Source organism: Rhinopithecus roxellana, chromosome 6, assembly GCF_007565055.1.
Source record: "Rhinopithecus roxellana isolate Shanxi Qingling chromosome 6, ASM756505v1, whole genome shotgun sequence".
Lineage (NCBI taxonomy): Eukaryota > Metazoa > Chordata > Mammalia > Primates > Cercopithecidae > Rhinopithecus > Rhinopithecus roxellana.
The window spans coordinates 41708598-41730735 of NC_044554.1; the positions used below are offsets into that span (position 1 = coordinate 41708598).

At 44.0% G+C, this 22138-nt stretch overlaps 1 protein-coding gene across 3 annotated transcripts in view; it reads left to right on the forward strand.

The window, feature by feature from the left end:
- AUTS2 (activator of transcription and developmental regulator AUTS2) overlaps positions 1-22138 on the forward strand; it is a 99438-nt gene that overhangs the window by 54035 nt on the left and 23265 nt on the right. For 2 of the 3 annotated variants that reach the window (XM_030932354.1, XM_030932353.1), the window contains 4 exons: positions 15361-15832; positions 17243-17496; positions 18602-18843; positions 20510-20554. In XM_030932354.1, the coding sequence (XP_030788214.1) occupies positions 17403-17496; positions 18602-18843; positions 20510-20554 (381 nt within the window). In that variant the 5' untranslated portion in view covers positions 15361-15832; positions 17243-17402. The remainder of the gene's footprint in view (positions 1-15360; positions 15833-17242; positions 17497-18601; positions 18844-20509; positions 20555-22138) is intronic. The other variant, XM_030932355.1, reaches the window with a different exon arrangement.

Consider the following 22138-nt stretch of genomic DNA (forward strand, 5'->3'; position numbering starts at 1 on the left):
ATTGGCGACTTACTCCAGCTCTGTCCAAGGATAGGTAAAACTTCCCACTGTCTCTTTCTAGAGGCTACTTTGTAGCATTTCAGATGTGAAAGGTGACTCCAGCAGAGAGCTCATTTCTTTTTTTAAAATATTTATTTATTTATTTATTGTTTGTTTGTTTGTTTGAGACGGAGTCTCTCTCTGTCGCCCAGGCTGGAATGCAGTGGCGCAATCTCAGCTCCCTGCAACCTCAGCCTCCTGGGTACAAGTGATTCTCCTGCCTCAGCCTCCTCAGTAGCTGGGATTACAGGAACCCTCCACCACACCCGGCTAATTTTTTTTTTTTTTTTTTAAGTAGAGACAGGGTTTCATTATATTAGCCAGGCTGGTCTTGAACTTATGACCTCAGGTGATCCGCCCGCCTCAGCCTACCCTAGTGCTGGGATTACAGGCATGAGCCACTGCGCCCAGGCCAGAGAGCTTATTTCTTTTTTTTTTCTTTTTTTTTTTTTTTTTTTTGAGACAGAGTCTGGCTCTGCCACCCAGGCTGGAGTACAGTGTCGCAATCTCGGCTCACTGCAAGTTCTGCCTCCCAGGTTCACACCATTCTCCTGCCTCAGCCTCCTGAGTAGCTGGGACTACAGGCACCCGCCACCACCCCCAGCTAATTGTTTTTTTGTATTTTTAGTAGAGATGGGGTTTCACTGTGTTAGCCAGGATGGTCTCAATCTCCTGAACTCATGATCCACCCGTCTCGGAAGTGCTGGGATTACAGGCGTGAGCCACCGCACCCAGCCCAGAGTGTTCATTTCTAACAGGCTTATATTATCACCATCCTCACTGCTTTCTAAACCTTATAGGTATGTAGCTTCAAAGTTTATATTTGAACATTTTTCCTTTATCGATGACAAATTAAGGATAATGAAATGAAATAATGGCAAGCGATGAAATAATGGCAAAAGATTTTATTTTCCTACAAAGTATTTATTACATGGATGTTTTATAGAAAATCAATGTGAAGGTTGATAGGCTTGTCCTTTTAAAAAGATACATTACTTCAAATATAGGGAACAGCAGAACGCTCCCCATCATGCCTTTTGTAAAAACCTCTTTCAGCTTTGCAGCCATCATGCCTGGGGATAAGTAGATTATTTCTTCTATTCCTAAAGATTATTATAGATAAAAATCATTTGGTGTGGAGATTCTTCGTTTATAGCTACGTAGGATGTAGCATTTATCAAAATTTCTGCAAATCAAGGAGATCGTGTTCATGAACCTACAAGTGAGATACTTTAAAAGACCGCGTTCTGGAAAGGTGAAGGAGGATAAAGAAGCAGCGTTCTTTCAAGGGTGCTACCAACATTTGGGACTCTGAGAGGTCCTGCAGCCCAGTCACTGTTCCACTCCACACATAACGCCTCATGGTTCTTTCATGGGCGTTCAGCATTCTCTTTCATGCTTCCCCTAAAGGCAGTTTGTTCGCCTGTAAGGCAGCCTAGTCCATTTCACATGGAAATTTTCTTCTGCAATATGCATCCTTTGGTCCTGGTTCTGTCCATGATACCATTTCCAGTAAATATACTTCCTCTTCATTGTGAGAACCATCAGGTCCTTGAAGGTGCTCACAGTAGTACGTGGGCTCTGGAACTCCCTTTTTCACTTGGTCCAGTGAATCTGTATAGAGCCGTACTGGAAACAGTGCCTCAAACAGGAGCTCACTGTTGCTGGCTTTCATGAATATGTTGTTTTGGGGGTCGCTCCTAATCCAGTGAACGACATCACCACCTCCCACCACCCCATCCTGTGCAACCTATGTATCGGTACAGGACCCACCCTAGGAAGGACTGAAGGAAAGAATTTCCAAGGTTGGGTCTTGGGAAGCAGAGACAGAGAAGGATCGGCAGCCTTATGGACAGCCTCCCTCAGCAGTGGGGCTTCCTGGGGCTCTTTAACCCTCCCAGCAGTGCTGGTGAACAGCGCTGTGCAAACTTGAATGTGCATGGGGCGGGGCGGGATGGGGAGTCCGCAAATATACTGTCCTAACAAGCCCCTGGATGATGCTAGGGTTGCTGGGCCATGGACCACTCTGGGAATAGTGAGGCTGTAGCATACATCAGAGTCATAGTGTGAGCTGGTAGATCGTTTGAAACCAGAAAGATGAAAACTTACTTAGAAACAAATGTCAAAGTCCTCTTTTCCCTGCTCCTCCTCCTCTAACTGAAAGAATTAAGGGCTATGTGATAGCCAAAAAGCTACTTTCATGGATTCATTTTAGCGGCATCTCTGGTGCTCACGCATAAGCTAGTCAGGCAGATTGCAGGGGGTTGGCAGTACCCAGGTCCTCTGGGCCGTAATAGGTTGTGTGAACAGTCTTGAGGAGAAGTTTTGTCTTCTGTCCTCAGGAGTACAGACAGGCATGTCTGAATGCTGATAGAGCAGTCATCACCAAAGGATAGTAGATATTACCCAAAGCAAAGCCTGCTTCTCAGTGAACTGTTGCCTATAGGACAGGAATGATATTGGGAAAACAGTGATTGATTTTAGGATATTTGATGAAGCTCTAAAGGAATAGAAGAGCTTCCACCTGCACTATATTCCGAGTGACAGCTGTGTGAACTTGGTGGAAAACTTGACTGAGGTTGCTGAGACTGCTTGTGGAAATTAATCACCCTCATCCTCTGCAGTGGTATTGGCACAAGATGAGCTTAGGGCCAGAGTGGCTCATATGCCTGGGTGTCTGTGGTTCCTCCCCTCCAGAACAGAATGAAACAGTCACTGCCATAAGATATCACAGACACTTCTTTCTACTAGGGTAACTTGGAGCCCTTCTTTGGCTACCTGGACCCTGATGGGAGGGTAATCTGGAGGAATAGGAAGTGGGCACAGGGATATTGCACGGTACAGGTGACTCTTGGGTGCAGAGAGTATGTGTGTACAGGGCCAGAGCTAAGAAAAAGCCTAGGATAAACTCAACAGATGGAAATTCTTTTTTTTTTTTTTTAAACAGGGTCTCTGTTTTCCATGCTGGCGTGCAGTGGCATGATTACAGCTCACTGCAACCTCTACCTCCTGGGCTCAGGTGATCCTCCCACCTCAGCCTCCTGAGTAGCCGGGACTACAGGCGCATGCCACCACGCCTGGATAGCTTTTGTATTTATTTGTAGAGACAGGGTTTTGCCATGTTGCCTACACTGGTTTCAAACTCCTGGGCTCAAGTGATCCACCCACTTTGGCCTCCCAAAGTGCTGGGATTACAGGCGTGAGCCACCACGCCCGTCCAACAGATGGAAATTCCTACTTTGCCTCTTGGCATGTTCACCCAGCCTCTTTCCTAAATGGGTCTCGGTGATTGTCCAACGTGTGCCCCAAATCAGATGAAATACAATCCTCAGATGCAAAGCAGGAAGGTAGTAGATGACAGACAGTGTGTAAGTCGGTCTTTGCTGCCAGTGTCTTTACTTCATCCTTGAGAAATCATCTTTGGTAAAGTCATAAGTGTTGAAACTCAAATCTAGGGCTTACCCTAGACCCAACCATTGGCCAACCTTAACGGGCACACTGACTTTTTAAGAGTGTGAAAGTGATTAGCTGAATGCCCTGTTCCATAGCCCCATTATATCACAGACATGTTGATGTCTTTGTTATCAAAAGACAAATACAAAAGACATGTGCAAATCACCCCAAAATTGTTATGACATTAACATGTAAAATGATAGGAGCACATTACAACACAGAATGCATGCTCCAGATGGTGACCAGGGCCGGATTAGCCTCATGGTTATGGCCCATTTGGGGTGTGGACATCAGCTTCTCCGGTGAAGGTGTTAGGATTAGCAGAGGGCAGTGGTGGGAAGGACGGTGTCAGATCCATAATGCACCCCATCTGTGAGCCTTGCGGCTGTTCCTTCCTCAATGATATTTAGTATTGGAAATACTGGAAGCAGGGCTGCCTGTATCCTTATTTTATTCTCCTTAATGTGAAAAGCAGGATGATTAATACAGGGAAGACTATCTTCTTATTTTTTACGCGCAACATCTAAAATTATTCATATTCAGTGCCTTGGTCCCACCCTTGGGAAAATTTCCAAAATAAGCAAACATTTTCCCCCTTGTCTTCCAGCCTAAGGAATGTGCGCTGTGGCTTTTAGGTCAATGACAGCCTTGTCCTTCAATTTCATCTTTACTCAATGTAGGTGTGCTGTGTGGTGCAAATCCATACATGTTTGGTTGAAAATCCTTCTAGAACCTTGCCTCGTTAGGACCTCCTGCACCTGTGTCACAGACACAGCAGTACCGTGTTTAAGTATTGAGCATACACTAGTATTTTGACACAGAATCTCGCTGTGTTGCCCAGGCTGGAGTGCAGTGGCACGATGTGGGCTCACTGCAACCTCTGCCTCCTGGGGTCAAGCAATTCTCCTGCCTCAGCCTCCTGAGTAGCTGGGATTGCAGGCGCGTGACACCACACCCACCTAATTTTTGTTTTTTTAGTAGAGACAGAGTTTCACCATGTTGGCCAGGATGGTCTTGAACTCCTGACCTCAAGTGATCCACTCGCCTTGGCCTCCGAAAGTTCTGGGATTACAGGTATGAGCTGCCACACCCGGCCTGCGTACACTGGTTTTAAGGGTGGCTGTGCGTGGGTGTGTCTAAGTGCATAGTACACAGTGTCATATGAGCACTTAGTTCACAGCCAGGCGGGGGTGGACAGGCCAGGACAGCTAAGAATCGCAGAAGGAGTCTGGGGGTAGCAGGAAGGCTGCACTGGGAATGGAAAGCAAGCAGGAGGTGATCTTATCCAGCTAATAAATATTGAGGCTGGCAGGAGGATACGATCAAACAAACAATCAAAAAGTGGGGCCACGTCTTTAAAAGCTTTCACCGAAACCAATATTTGGAGTTTTCCTGTGTTCTTGGAAGTGACTGGAAATTTCATCCTTCATACCTTATGTATCCTGTCAAGTCTCTGCATATCCCGTCACAGGATTCAGTTGATGTCGGCCTAAGACCCTTGGGGTCGGTGCGATGGGAACATGTTATGGATATAAATGCCTTACCATTGATAACTCAGAATAAGATATAGGATATCATTAAGTCTGATTATCTAAGCTTATCTCTGAGCCTTACAGATAACAAAAAACGGAAGATCGGGACCACAGGTTCTTTGACTACCATTTCCCTGTGTTTTTCCTTTGTCTTGAACAAGGCCTAACACAAAGCCTGGCCTATGAGGCAGCATAATACAAATGAGTCTTTTCCCCATATGAAGTGACAATCACATGGATTGTATGTGACCTTGACGTTGTTGAGTTTCTAAAGACTTTAAGGCTGCCATTCCCACCCCCAATAGATCACAACCTATTTCTCTCATTCTCATGTTGGTCATTTGATTACATAGCCCTTTGTGGCTCTGTTTGCTTGACACTGCAAAATAAACAAAATGTTTGCAAGTCCAGGTTGACCCTAAAAGCTCTGCATTCTGTAGGCCAAAGCCATAATTCAGAGAACCTGTGGTTTCTACAGTCAAGACTGTGGTTGATACACCCCCCGTTGAAGGCAGATGTTTTGGTTTTAAGGCATCAGGAACGTGGGCATACGCATCAGGATCAATGTGTTTTGGTGTGGGGTTTAGGAGCAACAAACGTGAAACAAGTTTAGGTACGCTCAGCTGCGGTGTGTTGCGTTTCCTTTAATCCCTAGCAGATTAACCCCCGATAGGGGTTAATCTGCTCAACTAGATGATAGCCAAAGTAGCTTCTCTGATAACAGCAGCCTCTAATCTGCTGGACTTCACACAGCTCTCCCAGTGGGCTGCTGGTGTTTTGGCAGATGCAATGGCTATTTTTTCGTATTTAGGATTTTGCTTGTAATAGGAACCCTGAAGGCCCTCGGAGGTTTGTGATACGGACTTCAGCCCACAGCTCAGCCTCCCAGATGGTAATTAATGTTTACACAACATGACAAGCACAAAATGGAATCTCTTCGAGCCCTGCCAAGCACCCATCATCCCCCTGATCTCCCAGTCTTGCGGTGTTTGAAAATTAATTTGCCTTGAACAAACAGTGGGTTTTCCTCAATTTATTTGTACACAGTTTCAGTGACCGAGAAGAAGAGCTGCAAGACTGAATGTCATCCTTCCATTCGTTCGGGTAATTGAATCTTGTAATGGAACAAACTGGTTTCTGTTTAATGATTTGAAGAAAAGAGGGAGAGGAGGAAAATAAAGTGAAGTGTATGTTAGAGAAAGTGGACGCTTTTCTGCAAAACATCACTGAATGTAGAATTTTGGAGATACAATCACAACTTGGCAGGGGGAATTAAAAGTATTGCTAAATTAACTCAGTAGTGCAGTTTGGGTTTTCAAGCGTATTTACAAAATACACAGTCTTTGCTTAAAAAGATGTTGTTTGAGGCAACAGAATAGACAGGTGAAGGTGATTAAATAATGGACATTGACTGGGCGTGGTGGCGCACACCTGTAATCCCAGCACTTGGAGAGGCCTAGGCGAGAGGATTGCTAGAGCCAAAAGTTCAAGACCAGCCTGTGCAACCTGGTAAGACCTCATTTCTACAAAATATAAAAAATTGGCCAGCATGGTGGCACATGCCTCAGCCTCCCAGCTACTTGGAGACTAAGGTGGGAGGCTCCTTTGAGCCCGGGGAGTCAAGGCCGCAGTCTGCTATGATTGCACCACTGCATCCCAGTCTGGGCAACAGAGTGAGGCTCTGTGTCCAGAAAAATAAAAATAATAAAATAATGTAGACATTGCTTCCAGCTTGAGGTGATTGCACGTTGATTCACAGAAATTCAGTGTTTCCATATGTCTCTGTGATTCCCAGTGTTTGAACATTTCAGTCCTTTGTTAATGTTCCCACTTTAAAGTCTGGGTTATTTTCCTTATTTGACTGTGATCTGTAGTCTTTCTGTGTGGTGTGCTCTTTGTGGCTTTGTCATTTGGACAGTAACAAGAGAGGCTAACTAGAAGATGGAATAATAAAAATAGAACATGTCTAATTCTGAGTCATAAGGATTAGACATTTAAAAAGATACAGATAGGTGGATGGATGGATAGTCCAGGGACTAGTGCCCCCCTCCCCCCCACATAGTTTTCTTGATGCCTTTGGAAGCTCCTTCAGGTTTGCTGCGGTAATGACCTTGTAGTTAGTAAGTCCTCTTAGGAGACTTCATAACAGAGTATGAAGATGTGAAGACCAAAGGTGCAGAAGCTGTACTTTGGGAGAGTTGGTTTTTTTGTGTATTTTTTATTTTGTTTTGTACTCCTCCTCCTCCTTCATCAGTATTTACCATTTCCTTTCTGTCCAAATAATACCCAGTTAGAACCAGTTAGCAATGCTGAAGAAGAGGTGGCAGGTTTAATATGCAGCATGTCCTGCTGTGTGCCTGTAGTCCCATCTCCTCAGGAGACAGTGGGGAGGATCACTTCACCGTATGAGTTTGAGGCTGCCGTGAACTATGATCACTCCATCCTGGGCAACAGAGCGAGACCCTTTTAACTTTAAACACACACACACACACGGAAATGCCCCATATTTTTAAAAATTGAAACCATGCACCATACAGAGAGTGAAATATTTATCTGTCCTCTTGGTGAAGAGATTTGTTAAAAAATCTATTCAATAGTCCAAGCACGGTGGCTCACACCTGTAATCCCAGCACATTGGGAGGCCAAGGGGGCGGATCACTTGAGGTCAGGAGGTCGAGACCAGCCTGGCCAACGTGGTGAAACCCCGTTTCTACTAAAAATACAAAAATTAGCTGGACATGATGGCAGGCCCCTGTAATCCCAGCTACTCGGAAGGTTGTCAGGAGAGTCACTTGAACTCGGGAGGTGAGGTAGAGGCTGCAGTGAGCCAAGATTGCGCCACTACACTCCACCCTGGGCGACAGAGTGAGACTCCATCTCAGAAAAAAAACTCAGTAGTGAGGCAATTTAAAAAGACTTGAATGATCACTTCCTCGGTTGGCTTACTTTAATGGTAGAGGTGTATTGTCCATGAAAATAGTTCATTTTAAAGTGTAGCATCTCTTTTTTTCTTTAGCAATAATAATACTATTATTTACTTTAATAAATAATAATTTAACAAGTATACTTATTACAGTAAATAATACTGTTTACCTTAAATAATAATGTAACAAGTATACTTACTTATTACAGTAAATAATACTATTTACTTTAATACTATTTAATAACTATATATTACTATAATTATTTGCTTTGTTTAATGACAAAGTAAATAAACATTGACTTTAATTTTTATATTGTGCTTTTCTTCACTTTCCAAATTTTCTATAATATTCATTTGTTTTGCACTTTTCCTCCTCCTCCTCCTCCTCCTCCTCCTCCTCCTCCTCCTCCTCCTCAATTTGGAAAGTTAAAAGCACAATATAAGAATTAATGTTTATTTCTGGATCGTGGGACTGCAATTAATGTTTATCTTTCCTGTCTTTTTTCTGTGCGTACATGTATACATTTACACAGATAATTTTCACTATTGAGATCACACTGATAATAGTGCACTTTATTATTTTTTTTTTTTTTTGAGATAGAGTCTTGCTCTGTCACCCGGACTGGAGTACAGTGTCACGATCTCGGCTCACTGCAAGCTCCGCCTCCCGGGTTCACGCCATTCTCCTGCCTCAGCCTCCTGAGTAGCTAGGACTACAGGCACCCACCACCATACCCAGCTAATTTTTTGTATTTTTTAGTGAAGACAGAGTTTCACCATGTTAGCCAGGATGGTCTCGATCTCCTGACCTTGTGATCGGCCTGCCTCAGCCTCCCAAAGTGCTGGGATTACAGACATGAGCCACCACGCCCGGCTAGCCCACTTTTTTTAATGGCAATTTTGTCATGAGATACTTTCTGTAACATTAAATACTTCTTCACAATAGTTTTGGGAACATTGATTGATTACTTATTATGTGCTGTGCATTGTGGAAGGCACTTTACATGGCCTATTTCCACAACCGCCCTGGGAGGTTATTACTGCATTTGTGCATTAAGTCATTCGACTTCTAGAAGTGTAGGAATTCACCAGAATGTACCAAATCTCAATCCTAGCAGACCCAGTGTAATATAAGAAATATTTTATAGCACATTTATTTTTTTACTTTCTGGAATGAAATCTATACCTAATGTACACATCTATATGCTTAATTTAAAAGTATATGTAAAGCCCTAATAAAATATAAAGGAGAAATAAGTAGAAACCAAGTCATTTATAATAACATAGTATACATTTAAGTATGTAAATGCTTATTTATATTAGAAGACAGTGTTTGACTCTATAGAATGGTATCTAAATATTGCTACTACAAATGCAGACTCACAGAAATACGTGGTCATGGAGAGTCAGATACCAGGAGCAGCCTTACCATAGTGTCATGATTTTCCCAAATAGCCATCAACCCTTGGATATGACCCAGATATAACAAAGTACAGTCCCTGCATTCCTGGAAAAATCAGTGTATATTAAAACCATGCAAAAAATTACTTTGTGTTTATATACAGAAACAGAGGTGGTAGGTTCTAGGGTTTTCAGCTGCACAAATGTCGGGTGGGATTTAGGAAAGGCATTGAGATGTTGTCGTGTGTGCTTGCTGCTCACGTTGCAGTAAATCAGCCCTAAGAGCCACCAGTGACCTGAAGTCATAGTGATAGCCACACAATCCCATAAATTTCCATCTCTTCCCATAGGGAGTAGTATCCTCCAATGAGAACTATCTATTACATGACTGACTTAGTGCACCTTTTTTTTTTTTTTTTTTTTTTTTTTCAGTGAAAAATACCTTGAAAAAAGCAATTTTGGGAGGGAAGACATTTCTGAAGGTTTACAAGCCCTGTAATTTTCTTGTTAGGTTCGCTCCCAGGTGTTACGGTGTTTGTTATTATGAAGAGGATCCTTTCTACACTTAATTTTCTGACTGTTGCTGGTGTATAGAAAAGCCGAGGTTACTTGTGGTTTATTTGGATATCTCGTTGCACTCTCTTATTAGTTGTAATATTTTCTCAGCTGGTTGCCTCTGGTTTCCAGCTAGGTAATTATATTTTTTGTAAATAGTTTTTCCTCTTTCTTTTGTTGTGTAATATTTGCTGTTGGTTTTCAATTTAGATGACAGGAATAATTTGTTTCTTGAAGGTTAGGTCAACATTGTCTGTGACACAGATACCTTTTGGAGGGGAGGCGAAGGTTTGGATTATTGAGTATTTTTCCTTTTATTTTGATGATCTGGTCGGGTTTTTAAGTCAGTTTTATTTAGCAATTTATAGTTTTTCATAAAATCCATTTATATTTTCAAATTTGTTACACATTCACAGATTACATTTTCTTATTTTTTATGCATATACACACACACACCCTGCAGTTCCCCGTCTATCCAGTTCTCACTCCTCCCAAGCCCCCAAACAGGTAGCCACTGTTACTGGTTTCTTGAGTATTCTTCCACGGCTACGGCTGCTTCTTTTTTTTTTTTTTTTGAAACAGGGTCTTGCTTTGTCACTCAGGCTTGAGTGTAGTAGTGCAATCTCAGCTCACTGCAACCTCCTCCTGCCGGGTTCAAGAGATTCTCCAAGAAAGAAAAAAATAAAAAAAAACAACGATAAAAAAAAAAAAGAAAAAAAAAAAAGAGATTCTCCAGCCTCAGCTTCCCAAGTAGCTGGGATCACAGGCGGGCACCACCACACCTGGCTAATTTTTGTATTTGTAGTAGAGTTGGAGTTTTACCATGTTGGCCAGGCTGGTGTTGAACTTCTGACCTGAAGCAATCCACCTGCCTCGGCCTCCCAAAGTGCTAGGATTGCAGGTGTGAGCCGCTGCACCCGGCCACACAGGTTCTTTGTATGTAAAATAAAATGAATATATATATATATATTATTTCCCTCCATTTTCCACAAAAGATAGTAAATGCTATATGTTGTACATTCGGCATTCCATTTTACTGCCGCAAGGTGTTCCATTGTATGGATCTGCAAACATCTGTAACCAGTCTCCTAATGATTACATTTGGGTGGCTTCCAAACTTGGTATTCCAAACCACGGTATTGTTTCATAGTGTGTGTAGATAAAATCCTTAACACACCACACCAAGGGAACTCCATTTGTTATTTTGCAAAACGTTGCCAAATTGGCCCCCACAGAGGTTATAGAGTTTGCATTCTACTAGTAAAGTACAGAAAAAGGGTCCATTTTTCCCAGGCAACTTGTATCAAACATGTATCAAAATCAAACCAATTTTTCCTAATCTCTTAAAGTTTGTTTATTGAGGTACAATTTATATGCAATAAATCCACCCTTTGTTCCGTATTCAGTGTAATTTGATTTTGCATGTCTTTCAGTGTAAGTATGATGAACTATTTTTATAATCACAGGAAGAGAGATTTTTAAACCCCAAAATGTAATGAATACAACATTTAAATAAGACTACTCAATTTGTACATTCTTATTTCTTTCAAATTCAGCAAATTTCATTCTTTCCTTTATCCTTTGACAAATTCAGAGTATGCAGTGCAATACCAGCTGATTTCTTAAAATGTGTTCGTACCAATTTTGGAGAAGTACAGTAAGACAAATTGACTGTCAAGATGGAAAAGCTTAACTGGGAAGATTACATTTATTGAATAATTGAAAGGAAGAGGAAATGCATTACCAATTAGCCACAAAAATGCCTGACGCCTAACCTGTGCCTCAAGAGACTCTTGTAAATGGGGAGTCGTAAAACTGTTTCAGCCTCCAAAGTTACCAGGTCAAACTCATCACTGCTTTGTTTATAGGTTGCAGGACCAGAGCATTGAGGGACTGATTGCTTTCAGGGCTAGCTGAACTGCAGTGTTCCAGCAACTCTTTGTAGCTTTACTAACCCTCTACACTTTAAGTCAGATGTACTTAAATATTTTAACTGAATCCTGGATTTATCATTACCTGCTTTGCTTTGCAGCTTTTGCTTTTTAGGAGGCAGCATAGTATAGACTGCAGAAAAGGTAGTTGGTGTTGGCAGAGCTGGGACTGGAACTCAAGCCTTCTGGTTTACAAAACAAGGACGTGACTTCCAGCAAGCAAATTCCTTCCCTTCTCTGGGCATATTCCCTATCTGGTTAGAGAGTGTTAGATTAGATCCTGCTACTCAAAATGTGATCCACGCATCAGCAGCCTCAGCCTTACCTAGAAGATCCTCAGAAAGGCAGAATCTAGAGCCCCATCCCAGAGCTGTGGAATCTGGATGGGAATTCTAATCAGATGTTCAGATTAGAATTCTAATTCTAATGCACGATTTGAACGTGCATTAAAGTTAAAGGGATGCCGTACAGATTTGCAGGGTTCCCTGGAGAGGTTTGGGTCTTCCCTTCATCTCTGGTAATTGTTGGAGGTGATGGTGACGGCCACAGCCTTGGCACCACTCCCTCATGTTCTAGCTGTGGTTAGGTTGAGATTGAGATAGTGAGGCAACAGAGGAGACAAGAAAGTCAACTCCAGGGCTTTGGACAGCAAGCCCAAGCCTGCAGGATGCCATCTGCAAGTTTGGCTGTGTTGTCCAAATTCTTGAGGCTCATTCAAGAACAAGGGGGTAAACAGAGTCAAGCTAGATATCTGTAGTACTTCTTTATGTGTCTCTGATGTGCCTCCTTACCAGCATAAGTGAGTGCAAGTGATATCCTCTGAGTGGTGTCCTTTGGAAAAGGAAGCTTTCTTTCGTTTGAGGGAGAAACTTCGGACAGTGACTTTTTTGCGGGAATTTGAATGTATACGTAACAAGATAGAACGTATTTATTGATTTCTTCACCAGCCCAGTCTGGAGAGAACAGAGTTATACGAAAAGATTTTTAAAAAGTGTTTCTGCCATTGTACCAAGCATAAAAATGCTAAATTAGCTGTCAGCGTGAGAAGAGTCCTGCTCAGATACTTAGAACTTCTCGTTGAGTGAATCCCCTCCTCTGTTTTGTGCTGTTAGGATTTCTGGGCTGTTGTTACTTTCTGTACCAGACCTGACTCACAGGCCTGGATCATACATATGAAGCATGTGATTTTTCAGTGCCTTTGATATTAGCTTGCTATGGGAAAATCCTGTGAAAGAAAAATATGGGAAATTTTGTGAAGACACATGGAGAGACACAGAGCCGGATCCCTAACTGTGACATGGCTGAATAAAGGGCCTTTCTTCCTCATTGGATCCAGGAGCTTTGCTAGCTGGATAGGGCCTGTCCACAGCAAGGGCTTGGGGTGCTCCTTCAGCCCTAAAGTTAGAAACGAAGGTTTTGAGAAGCCTTTCAATTTCAGCGTTATCCTGAGCAAAAATTTTCCCAGAAAGGTTGGTAAGACAGCACTGGACAGAAATGTGTGTCAGAAGTCCAGAGTTCCTTTTCATCAGCGCTTTACCAAGTGCTCAGTCTTTTCATACCTCTGAAGCATGTGAAGAAGGGAGCTTTCTTCCCATCTCGGTGTTATTGTTCCAGGCTGTTTGGAGAGATTTGAAGATAGCCAAGTTCCTGTTAGCCAGAAATGTGCTTTGTTTATAAACCCAAGTTTTGTTTTTGCTTTTGTGCATGTTATCGGTTTGATCTGTGTTACCAAAAGAACATTGAAAATAATGAATTGCTTTGATGAGAATTCCAAGGAATAATGGCAAATAAGTGTGTATATACAACAATACAAAAACAGAAATATGTAAGCTGGGCACAGTGGCAGGCACCTGTAATCCTGGCTACCCAGGAGGCTGAGGCAGGATGAACCCGTGGGCCCAGGAGCTGGAGCTGTAGTGTGCTGTGATCACACATGTGAATGTCCAGTGCAGTCCAGTCTAAACAACCTGGGCGACCCCACCTGTAAAACAAAAAACAGACAGAAAACCCCAGAAATACACAGAACCAACAAGAATACCACATACTTTTCCCGTTTGATACAATGAGGTAAGAGGAGAAAGTTAACGCCCAGGGTAGTTCATTTAAGAATGCCTGAAAAACACTTTCAAAGGATGTTGTCGTCTATTCTTTTTGTCTTTTGAAACTGTGTAGTAATAAAAGGATGCATCTTTTTAGCACAAAAATGTGGGAAGGATAATTTTCCCCTAGTTGTATACAAAAGTACTTACTCCCAAATGGGGCCATTCTTTTCTATTGAATGCCTATTGGTCTTTCGTTATTCTGGTTTGAGATTTTTATGGAGCTTGGCTTATGGAGTAATCAGAGAAGCCATTCTACTAAACATGGCCCTTAGATCTTTTGACCTTTGGAGGGAGTACATCTTTTACATCCATATAGGAGCAGCTATTTTCTGTATTTCTTTCACGAGTATAGAATTTCCCTTAAATTTAATATCCAAGCTTATTCTCAACGTCCAGCACCCCTTTAACTTAGTTGCGTGCGGACCCCCGTGTGGTCCAAGGGGACTTTCTTAAAAGCTCTAGCAAGTGTAGTTGACGGGAAACTTTATTTCAGTTCCCGTTTGCACCTTTGATCGCAGATGTTGCTGGGACCAGGTGATGGGCATTAAGAGACCTGCCTTTTGACTTGGAAGTTCAGCACTTGCTCAACAAAAAATTATCTGTAAATGTAAAGTGTGTCCCTTTGGTCAAAGTGGAAAGTGGGGAGGAAGGGAAGGCCAAGGAAAAACATCTGTGTGATGTTAAATAATGTTTGACTCATTTGCTATTGAAAACACTTTTGTGTATTCAACAAATGTATTTGTTTTAAAAGGGAAAAATCAACTTGTCAACTATTGTTTCTTAATTGTGATGCCATAAAAGACTTCCTGGAGGTTAAGGAAAACATTCATTTTCAGAATGTAGTCTAGGCTGCTGTTTTTTCTTTCATAGACATGGAATCTCGAATCTCGCTACTTTCCCCAGGGTGCTCTTGAACTCCTGGGACCTCAGCCTCCCGAGTAGCTTGGACTGTAGCACACGCCTGGCTAATGGCTAATTTTTTTTTTTTTCTTTTTTTTTTTTTTGGAGAGTCAGGGTCTTGCTATGTTGCCCAAACTGGTCTCGAACTCCTGGGCTCAAGCAATCCTCCCAGCTCGGCCTCTCAAAGTGTTGAGATTACAGATGTGAGCCCCCATGCCTGGCGCTAGGCTGCTTTCTTGAATGCAGTCTCCTCTGGCCGGTTGGCCTTTCTCTCCCCTCCCACATCCCCAGGGGCATTGCTCTCCATGGGCAAAGGCTGTTCCTGCATCTTTCTCTGTCCACCATTGACCCATTGGCTGCGGGCACATACCCCTGCAGGTGGTGGAGACAAGGACCCAAGCGAGGAGGGTTGGTGCCAGGTCCGGTTGCTGGAGCTGTGTGATAGCTTTGGAGTTTGCTTTCCCTCATTACCCCACACTCACATGTCGTTGCCTGTGGTTTTGTCTTTGCTCTCTCCCATGCAGATCCGGAGTTAGGTGTTGGCACGCTACCAGAACATGACAGCCAGGATGCAGGACCGATTGTCCCCAAGATATCGGGTCTAGAGAGAAGCCAGGAGAAGAGCCAGGACTGTTGCAAAGAGCCCATCTTTGAGCCTGTGGTGCTTAAAGACCCCTGCCCTCAGGTCGCACAGCCAATACCCCAGCCCCAGACGGAGCCCCAACTCCGAGCTCCTTCTCCAGACCCTGACTTGGTGCAGCGCACAGAGGCCCCACCTCAGCCCCCACCTCCGATTACACAGCCACCGCAGGGCCCTCCTGAGGCCCAGCTCCAGCCCGCCCCGCAGCCTCAGGTGCAGAGGCCACCCAGGCCACAGTCCCCCACCCAGCTGCTCCATCAGAACCTCCCACCTGTGCAGGCCCACCCCTCCGCTCAGAGCCTCTCCCAGCCATTGTCAGCCTACAACAGCAGTAGCTTAAGCCTCAACAGTTTAAGGTGAGTGGCCTGCTCTTCTTTGGCCTGAGTTTTGCCCTCTCCCTGGGGATCAGGTGGGTGGGACTCGGGGAGGGATCCCTAGGGAGACTGAAGTTTCCTTGTTGGAAACATCATCCCTTTCTCTGAGACTAGAGACAGGGAATGGGGCTGTTGGGTGAGACTCTGGTCTCTTGGGAAAGGACAGGTTGGGATGGGTGGGTGGTGAGGACATTGTAAGGAAGGAAAATATTTATAGGCACTGGAGAGTGGAGGCGGAAGGTGAGGAAGGCTTGGAAAGTCCTGGGCCAGGGAGACCCAGCAGCAGTGGGAGGCAGGGAGTGGAAGCCTGGGGCATATCAGAGGCCAGGCAGTGTGAGCAGATCCTTTCAAGGCGGGCTCTTGCAAACTCTTGACGGAAGAAGTATTAAAGAAAACTTGTCTTCCTGCAGTTCCAAAGGCAGGAAGATTGGGAGCCAATGAGTATTCCAGTTTAAGGGTTTTTTTTTTTTTTTGGTTCTGATTTACTTCCTCCTATGTGGGTCAGAGAAGTAGGGAAGAAAGAAAACAAGCTGCATTTAGAGAAAGTGAGAAATTTCTGTATGGAAATCCAGGCTCTCCTCGGTCTTGTTTTTGCCAAGTTACAAAGAAACGTCTAAAAAGCAGCACAGAGGAACACAGCAAAGAAAAGAGAGGCAGAAACCCAGTGTGCAGCGCCAAGTGGAGCCAACCCTTGGTGCCCCGGGGGCTATAATTCTAACCCGGCACAGCTCCTGAGGCTGTGTCTTTGTTACTGTTTTCCTTTTGAAAACCTGGAGGCTTTGGTGGTTCCGGGCCTTGCTTTTTCCTAAGAGGCGACGGCACAGTCTTTGGGAGGCAGGTTTCTTCCCCAAGGAGCCAGGCCCGGCTTCTGACCCCTCGGCCGTTTCTGTGGTCTCCAGACCATAAAGTGATGTGAGAACCCAGGCACCTGGGTTTTACCTCTTCTTTGTGTGTCTTCATTGAAGAGGTAACAAGACAGATGGGGTGAACTCAGATCATGGCGTTTTTTATTCCTTTGTGTTAACTGTTACTTTATAGGAGATGTAGCTAGTGGAGAATGGAAGGCTGGGGATTTTCTAGGGGCAGAGATGAGAATCTAGCCACAGGAGCGAGAGAGGCCCTGAGGTTTAGGCAGAATGAGCTGTCTCGACATCAAGATGCCCCACAGCCCTGAAGCAGCAGTTTCGGTTTGCTCTGTCTGCAGGAGTGATGGGAAAGTTTGCAGGAGTTGTAATTTCAGAAAGTGTGTGCATACAGGGAGGATCTGTAAAGAGGAAGGGGCAAGAGAGACTGTGGTGAGGGTTTAGGGGAAGGAGATAGGATTCTTTAAAAGCGAATACATTGCTTACCTTTTTTTATGTTTTTCTTTTCTTTTTTTTCTTGCTCCAATAGCAGTAGCAGAAGCAGCACTCCAGCAAAGACTCAGCCCGCCCCTCCTCACATCTCCCACCACCCCTCTGCCTCCCCATTCCCCCTCTCCCTGCCCAACCACAGCCCCCTGCACAGCTTCACACCCACCCTCCAGCCCCCTGCACACTCACATCACCCCAATATGTTTGCCCCTCCCACTGCTCTGCCTCCTCCACCACCACTGACATCAGGAAGTCTGCAGGTGGCCGGACATCCGGCCGGGAGCACTTACTCAGGTAGGACGGAGGGGCCTGTGCTTATGACCCTGACACCCACCACCCCTCGCTGTGACCTCACCCTACCTATGTTGTCCTGATTGCAAGGTTGCATTTGCCTACAATTTTTTCCTTCCTTACTCTAATCTTCCTCAAACACTCTCTGGCCTGAGATCCAGCAAAAATACCTATCAGCACCCATACTAAGCTAGCTCAGCCCCTGTGAACCTGACACTGCCTGAAGAGAGGAGGTTGGTTTGGAGTTAGGAGGCATTTCCAGCTAAATTCAGCCACTGAGTGGTCAGACGCAGGTAGCGTGCGTCCTGTGTCGTCCGGGCTCCCTTGAGAGCGATGGAAGCGTCCCCAAGCCCCTGTCTGTTTCGCTCCAGGACCTTAGATTGTGTCCTGGTTTAAGGGGGTTTCTTTTCACTGGGCAGGGCCTTCTCTGGTATCCTTGGGAGGAGACGACACACTCTTTGTGACAATATATCCCAGAATTTTAAGGGCAGACCTCGTGTTAGACACAGGGTCCTTGTCTCCTCACCTGTGTTAATCACATCAAGTGTCCCAGTTTTGGTCCAGTGTAGCCATGGTATGCTGCTAATACAGAGAGCCATATAGCAGTAATTGACACTTGAAGAGGGCATGCGAGCCCTGCCATGTGAACAGCTGACATTTATTAGTGTGCTGTCACTGTTTCCAAGCACTTAAATGTGCAAATTGCTTTAACCCTCAAAAATCAAACCCATGAGTTTGGCAATATTATTGTCCCCCTCTTGAAGATGGGAAAACTGGCCCTCAGATGGGTTATTTGCCATGCCCAGGGTCACTCAGCTGGTGGTGACAGCTGGAAATCAGACTCTGGCGTTTGGCCTGGAGCTTTTCCCCAAATCGATAGACTGCCTGTCCCTGAAAGCTGGGAGACCAGCTAGAGAACGAGGAGACAGAGTGCAACTGGGCCTTAGTCTCCTCTGCTTCATGGATTGCCCCCTTTTATCTCAGGGCCCAGCCACACCCTGTCACCCCTGCCACTGTGTCATCAGCCCCATATCCCTCCACAGGAAGGCACTCCGATGTCCTGTTCTGAAGGAAAAGGTGTCATTGTCTCCCTCTTCTTCTCTTCCAGAGCAAGACATCTTGCGACAGGAACTGAACACTCGTTTTTTGGCCTCTCAGAGTGCTGACCGTGGGGCTTCGCTGGGCCCTCCGCCCTACCTGCGGACCGAGTTCCATCAGCACCAGCACCAGCACCAGCACACCCACCAGCACACACACCAGCACACCTTCACGCCATTCCCCCACGCCATCCCGCCCACCGCCATCATGCCGACGCCAGCACCTCCCATGGTGCGTACCCCAGGCAGAAATGTGAGGATAAGTAGAGCACGACTCTTTTCTTTATGCAGCACGTGGGACCGGGCTGGGCAGCGGGGCCACCACAGATCGAACGGGGATTGACGGCTGTTTGCTGGAGAGAAGGGAATGTGTCCTAGTGCCCTGCCTCAGGCAGCTCTCACTTCAGGGGCCTAACGTAGGAACTTCTTTCTAGGCAGTTGTGTCCAGCACTGCCGGTGGAAATGATTCCATCTGCCCTCAAACAGTCGTGCCCAGTGTTGACGGCTAACTTCTTAAAGGGTTGTTTTGTTTTTTTGAGCATCCCGGGGGACTGTCACCAGACAGAAAATGCACCTGTTTGTGCTTTGCACCAAGTGCTAGCACATACATTCTTGCAGGGTAATGGGGGTGAAGAAGAGAAGGGAGAGAGACCTCAGCCAGGAGGCTGGGACTGCGTTGGGTGCCACGTCCACCTGCACATTCCGATGGCTTGCCTAAACCCACTTTGTTGGAGGTGTTATATTTCTTGTGTTTCATAAGACAGTCCCTAATCTGGTATTGTGCTCTGTCAGCAAGTGTTCAGGGTTCCCTGCAGGGACAGAACTCTCTGCCTTGGGGCAAGAGGAACCACTGGCCATGACATGGTCTTGGTCTTCACTGGGGGCTAGCACATGTCCAGAACCAGTTAGGAATTTCTTTTTTTTAAGTGAATAACCATAATTAATAGTGCCATATTAGAATGGTAAATATTCTCAGAGAGAGTCCTGTCTAACAGTGAGTATTAGACTCATTTTTTACTTAATTTTTAATATTTCAGAAAATACTGGATTTTAAGGCCATCACTGTAGGCATTATGAGAATAAATTGCATGATTTTAAAAGGAGTCCACTTCACCCAAGTTTGCTTCCTCTCCTTCCTCTCCCTCCCCCATCTTATTCAACTTACTTTTTAAAAATATGTTTTTAAAGTTTGTTTTATAAATTTCATTTCAAGGAATATTAGCAATGAGGCCTTGTGACCAGAAATATGTTTTTAATAGCAAATCCTGTATCTCTTTTTTGCATGAACTATACTTCTCAACAATTAGATTTTGAAGATCCTAAGATTTTGAGAAAGTTTTCTGCTGGCCTGTGTGAGCTGTTTCACAAATTAATTTAACCAAGGGTAGTTATAGCATCAATATGATGACATTATTTAGAGGGGACAATAGTATACTTTTTCTGTTCAAATGAAAGGCTGTCTGGCCTACCCCAGATCACTTTGTATTTGGGTGTCATACATTTCAGAAGACAGCTGCATGGCAAGACAGTTTTTCTGCCAAAGTGAAGATGAAAATAGGGGGAATTCACTGGGTAAATCAGACCAAATGCTTACCTCTCTCTGATTTATCTGGATAATTGCCTATTCTCTCCTGTTTAGATGTATGGTTCGTGCCAATCTGTAGAAAGAAAATAGCAGGAAGAAAGGCATCCTCGTATGTGCAGAACCCAGACGTACCACTTGGTTTTTCGCTTTGTTCTTCCATTTCTGTTGTCTTCTTGTCAGGGAGACTCAGGAGCTCAGAATGGTTTCGTATGTAATGAGGTTATTGGGTCTGATGACAGCTTAATGACAGGGAAGCTTTGTAGGGCCACCTCCACTGTAGCAGTGAACAAAAATGCAGATTAAGTAACTAGCTTTTGCTTTGATCCCTTTACAGTTTGACAAATACCCTACAAAAGTTGACCCATTCTACCGGCACAGTGTGAGTTTCATTACCATGCTACACATTGAATGTAACTGCTTTGCCATTTTTGTGCTCTTGCCACAGATCAGTCAATGACTAGCAACCTTCCTTAATCATCTTTGCAAGAGTTCCCATTGCTCCTTGCCACTTTGGATGCTTGCTTTTGTGGTGTTTTGCTTTTGGTAAAGATGCAGTATCATCTTCTGAATCAAAAGATCATAAGCACTCCGAAGGCTTGAAAGCAGAGTTGCTCTTTAGTGGCAGTCAGGCATCTGTCCCGCAAAGTGAGGTGTCTGCAGTGGAGTCAGCAGAGTTCCAGGAGAGTCCGAAATCACAGCATTTCAGTCGTCAGTTGAAATGTCACTAACACAGAAGTCCTGGAATGCAACCTGAATTATTTCCTCTAAATAGAAAGTCCCTTGTCTTTTTGACTCATGACTCTTCAACAAGTAGATTTTCATTTCCTCTAGACTAAATGTAGAACCCTCTTCCACATGGCTGCTTTTGTTCTGTTGAGTTTGTTACAATGGAAAGTAAAAATATCACTTAATTAAAATAAACTCCCAAAATTGAAATGAGTGATATTTTCTCTTTAAACTCATTCTCCTTTATTAAAAAAAAAAAACAAAAAAAAAACTTGTTTCATGCAATTTTAAGAGTACGTTCTGGAACTTCAATTGATAACACCCTAGGTTATATGTTCAGTTAACTTGCAAAGCAAGAGCTTATTTTTATTCAAAGACCTTGAATATTTCCATGATATTTTGATGATGGGGTGAATACTGCATCATTTTTATCTGAAAATTTGCAAGTTTCTTTGCCAGTGATTTCTTTTTTTTTTTTTTAATGAAACCAGAAAAAAGAGAAGGTTAATCATTGCTTGTAGCCATGTTGATTCACCACACTCAACTAATCTTGCTTAGGTTTGTAGATAATGTTACCTTAACCATGTGAGTAGAAGTGCTACTTTAATACGTCAGCAAAGACTGATTTCATTCATACTCTGAACCAGATAATTAGATACCATGTTAGTCAAGAGTGCAGCTGAGAAGTCAAGACTAGTAAATATTAGAAATCAATTGAGAATTATGTACTCTAGGGGCATTCAGAAATAACATAAGATGAAAGACCTCTTTAAAAAGAAGCTAGAAAAGTGTATTTGATGACTCCTCCCCATCCCTCCCAACATGGTCCCCTCCCGTTCTGCTCAGTACTGGGATACAAAAACATATTTCACGGGGACACCCAAAGCCCAGTAGACCTATGAATTTCCTCTTTGGGTCTGGCCCATGGATGGCACCATTATGCCCCTAGTCTATACTTTGCTGATTTAAAGTAAGGACCAGCTAACACAATAATTCATATAGAAAGTTCAGCGTGCCCAACAAGTGGCTCAGATTTACTTTCTAGGACCCACTGCAGTACCTTCTCATATGCATATTCTACAGTCCTAGGCCGAAGATGGAGAATAAGCCTGGAGGCCTGGATTTTTGGAAAGTGTATGTATTATTAGGTGCTTCAGGTTTTTAGTCAGGGGGAGGAATGGTCAGCTATATTTATGTTCTAAGAGGTCAGTAATGGAATAAAACAAAAAGAAAGTGG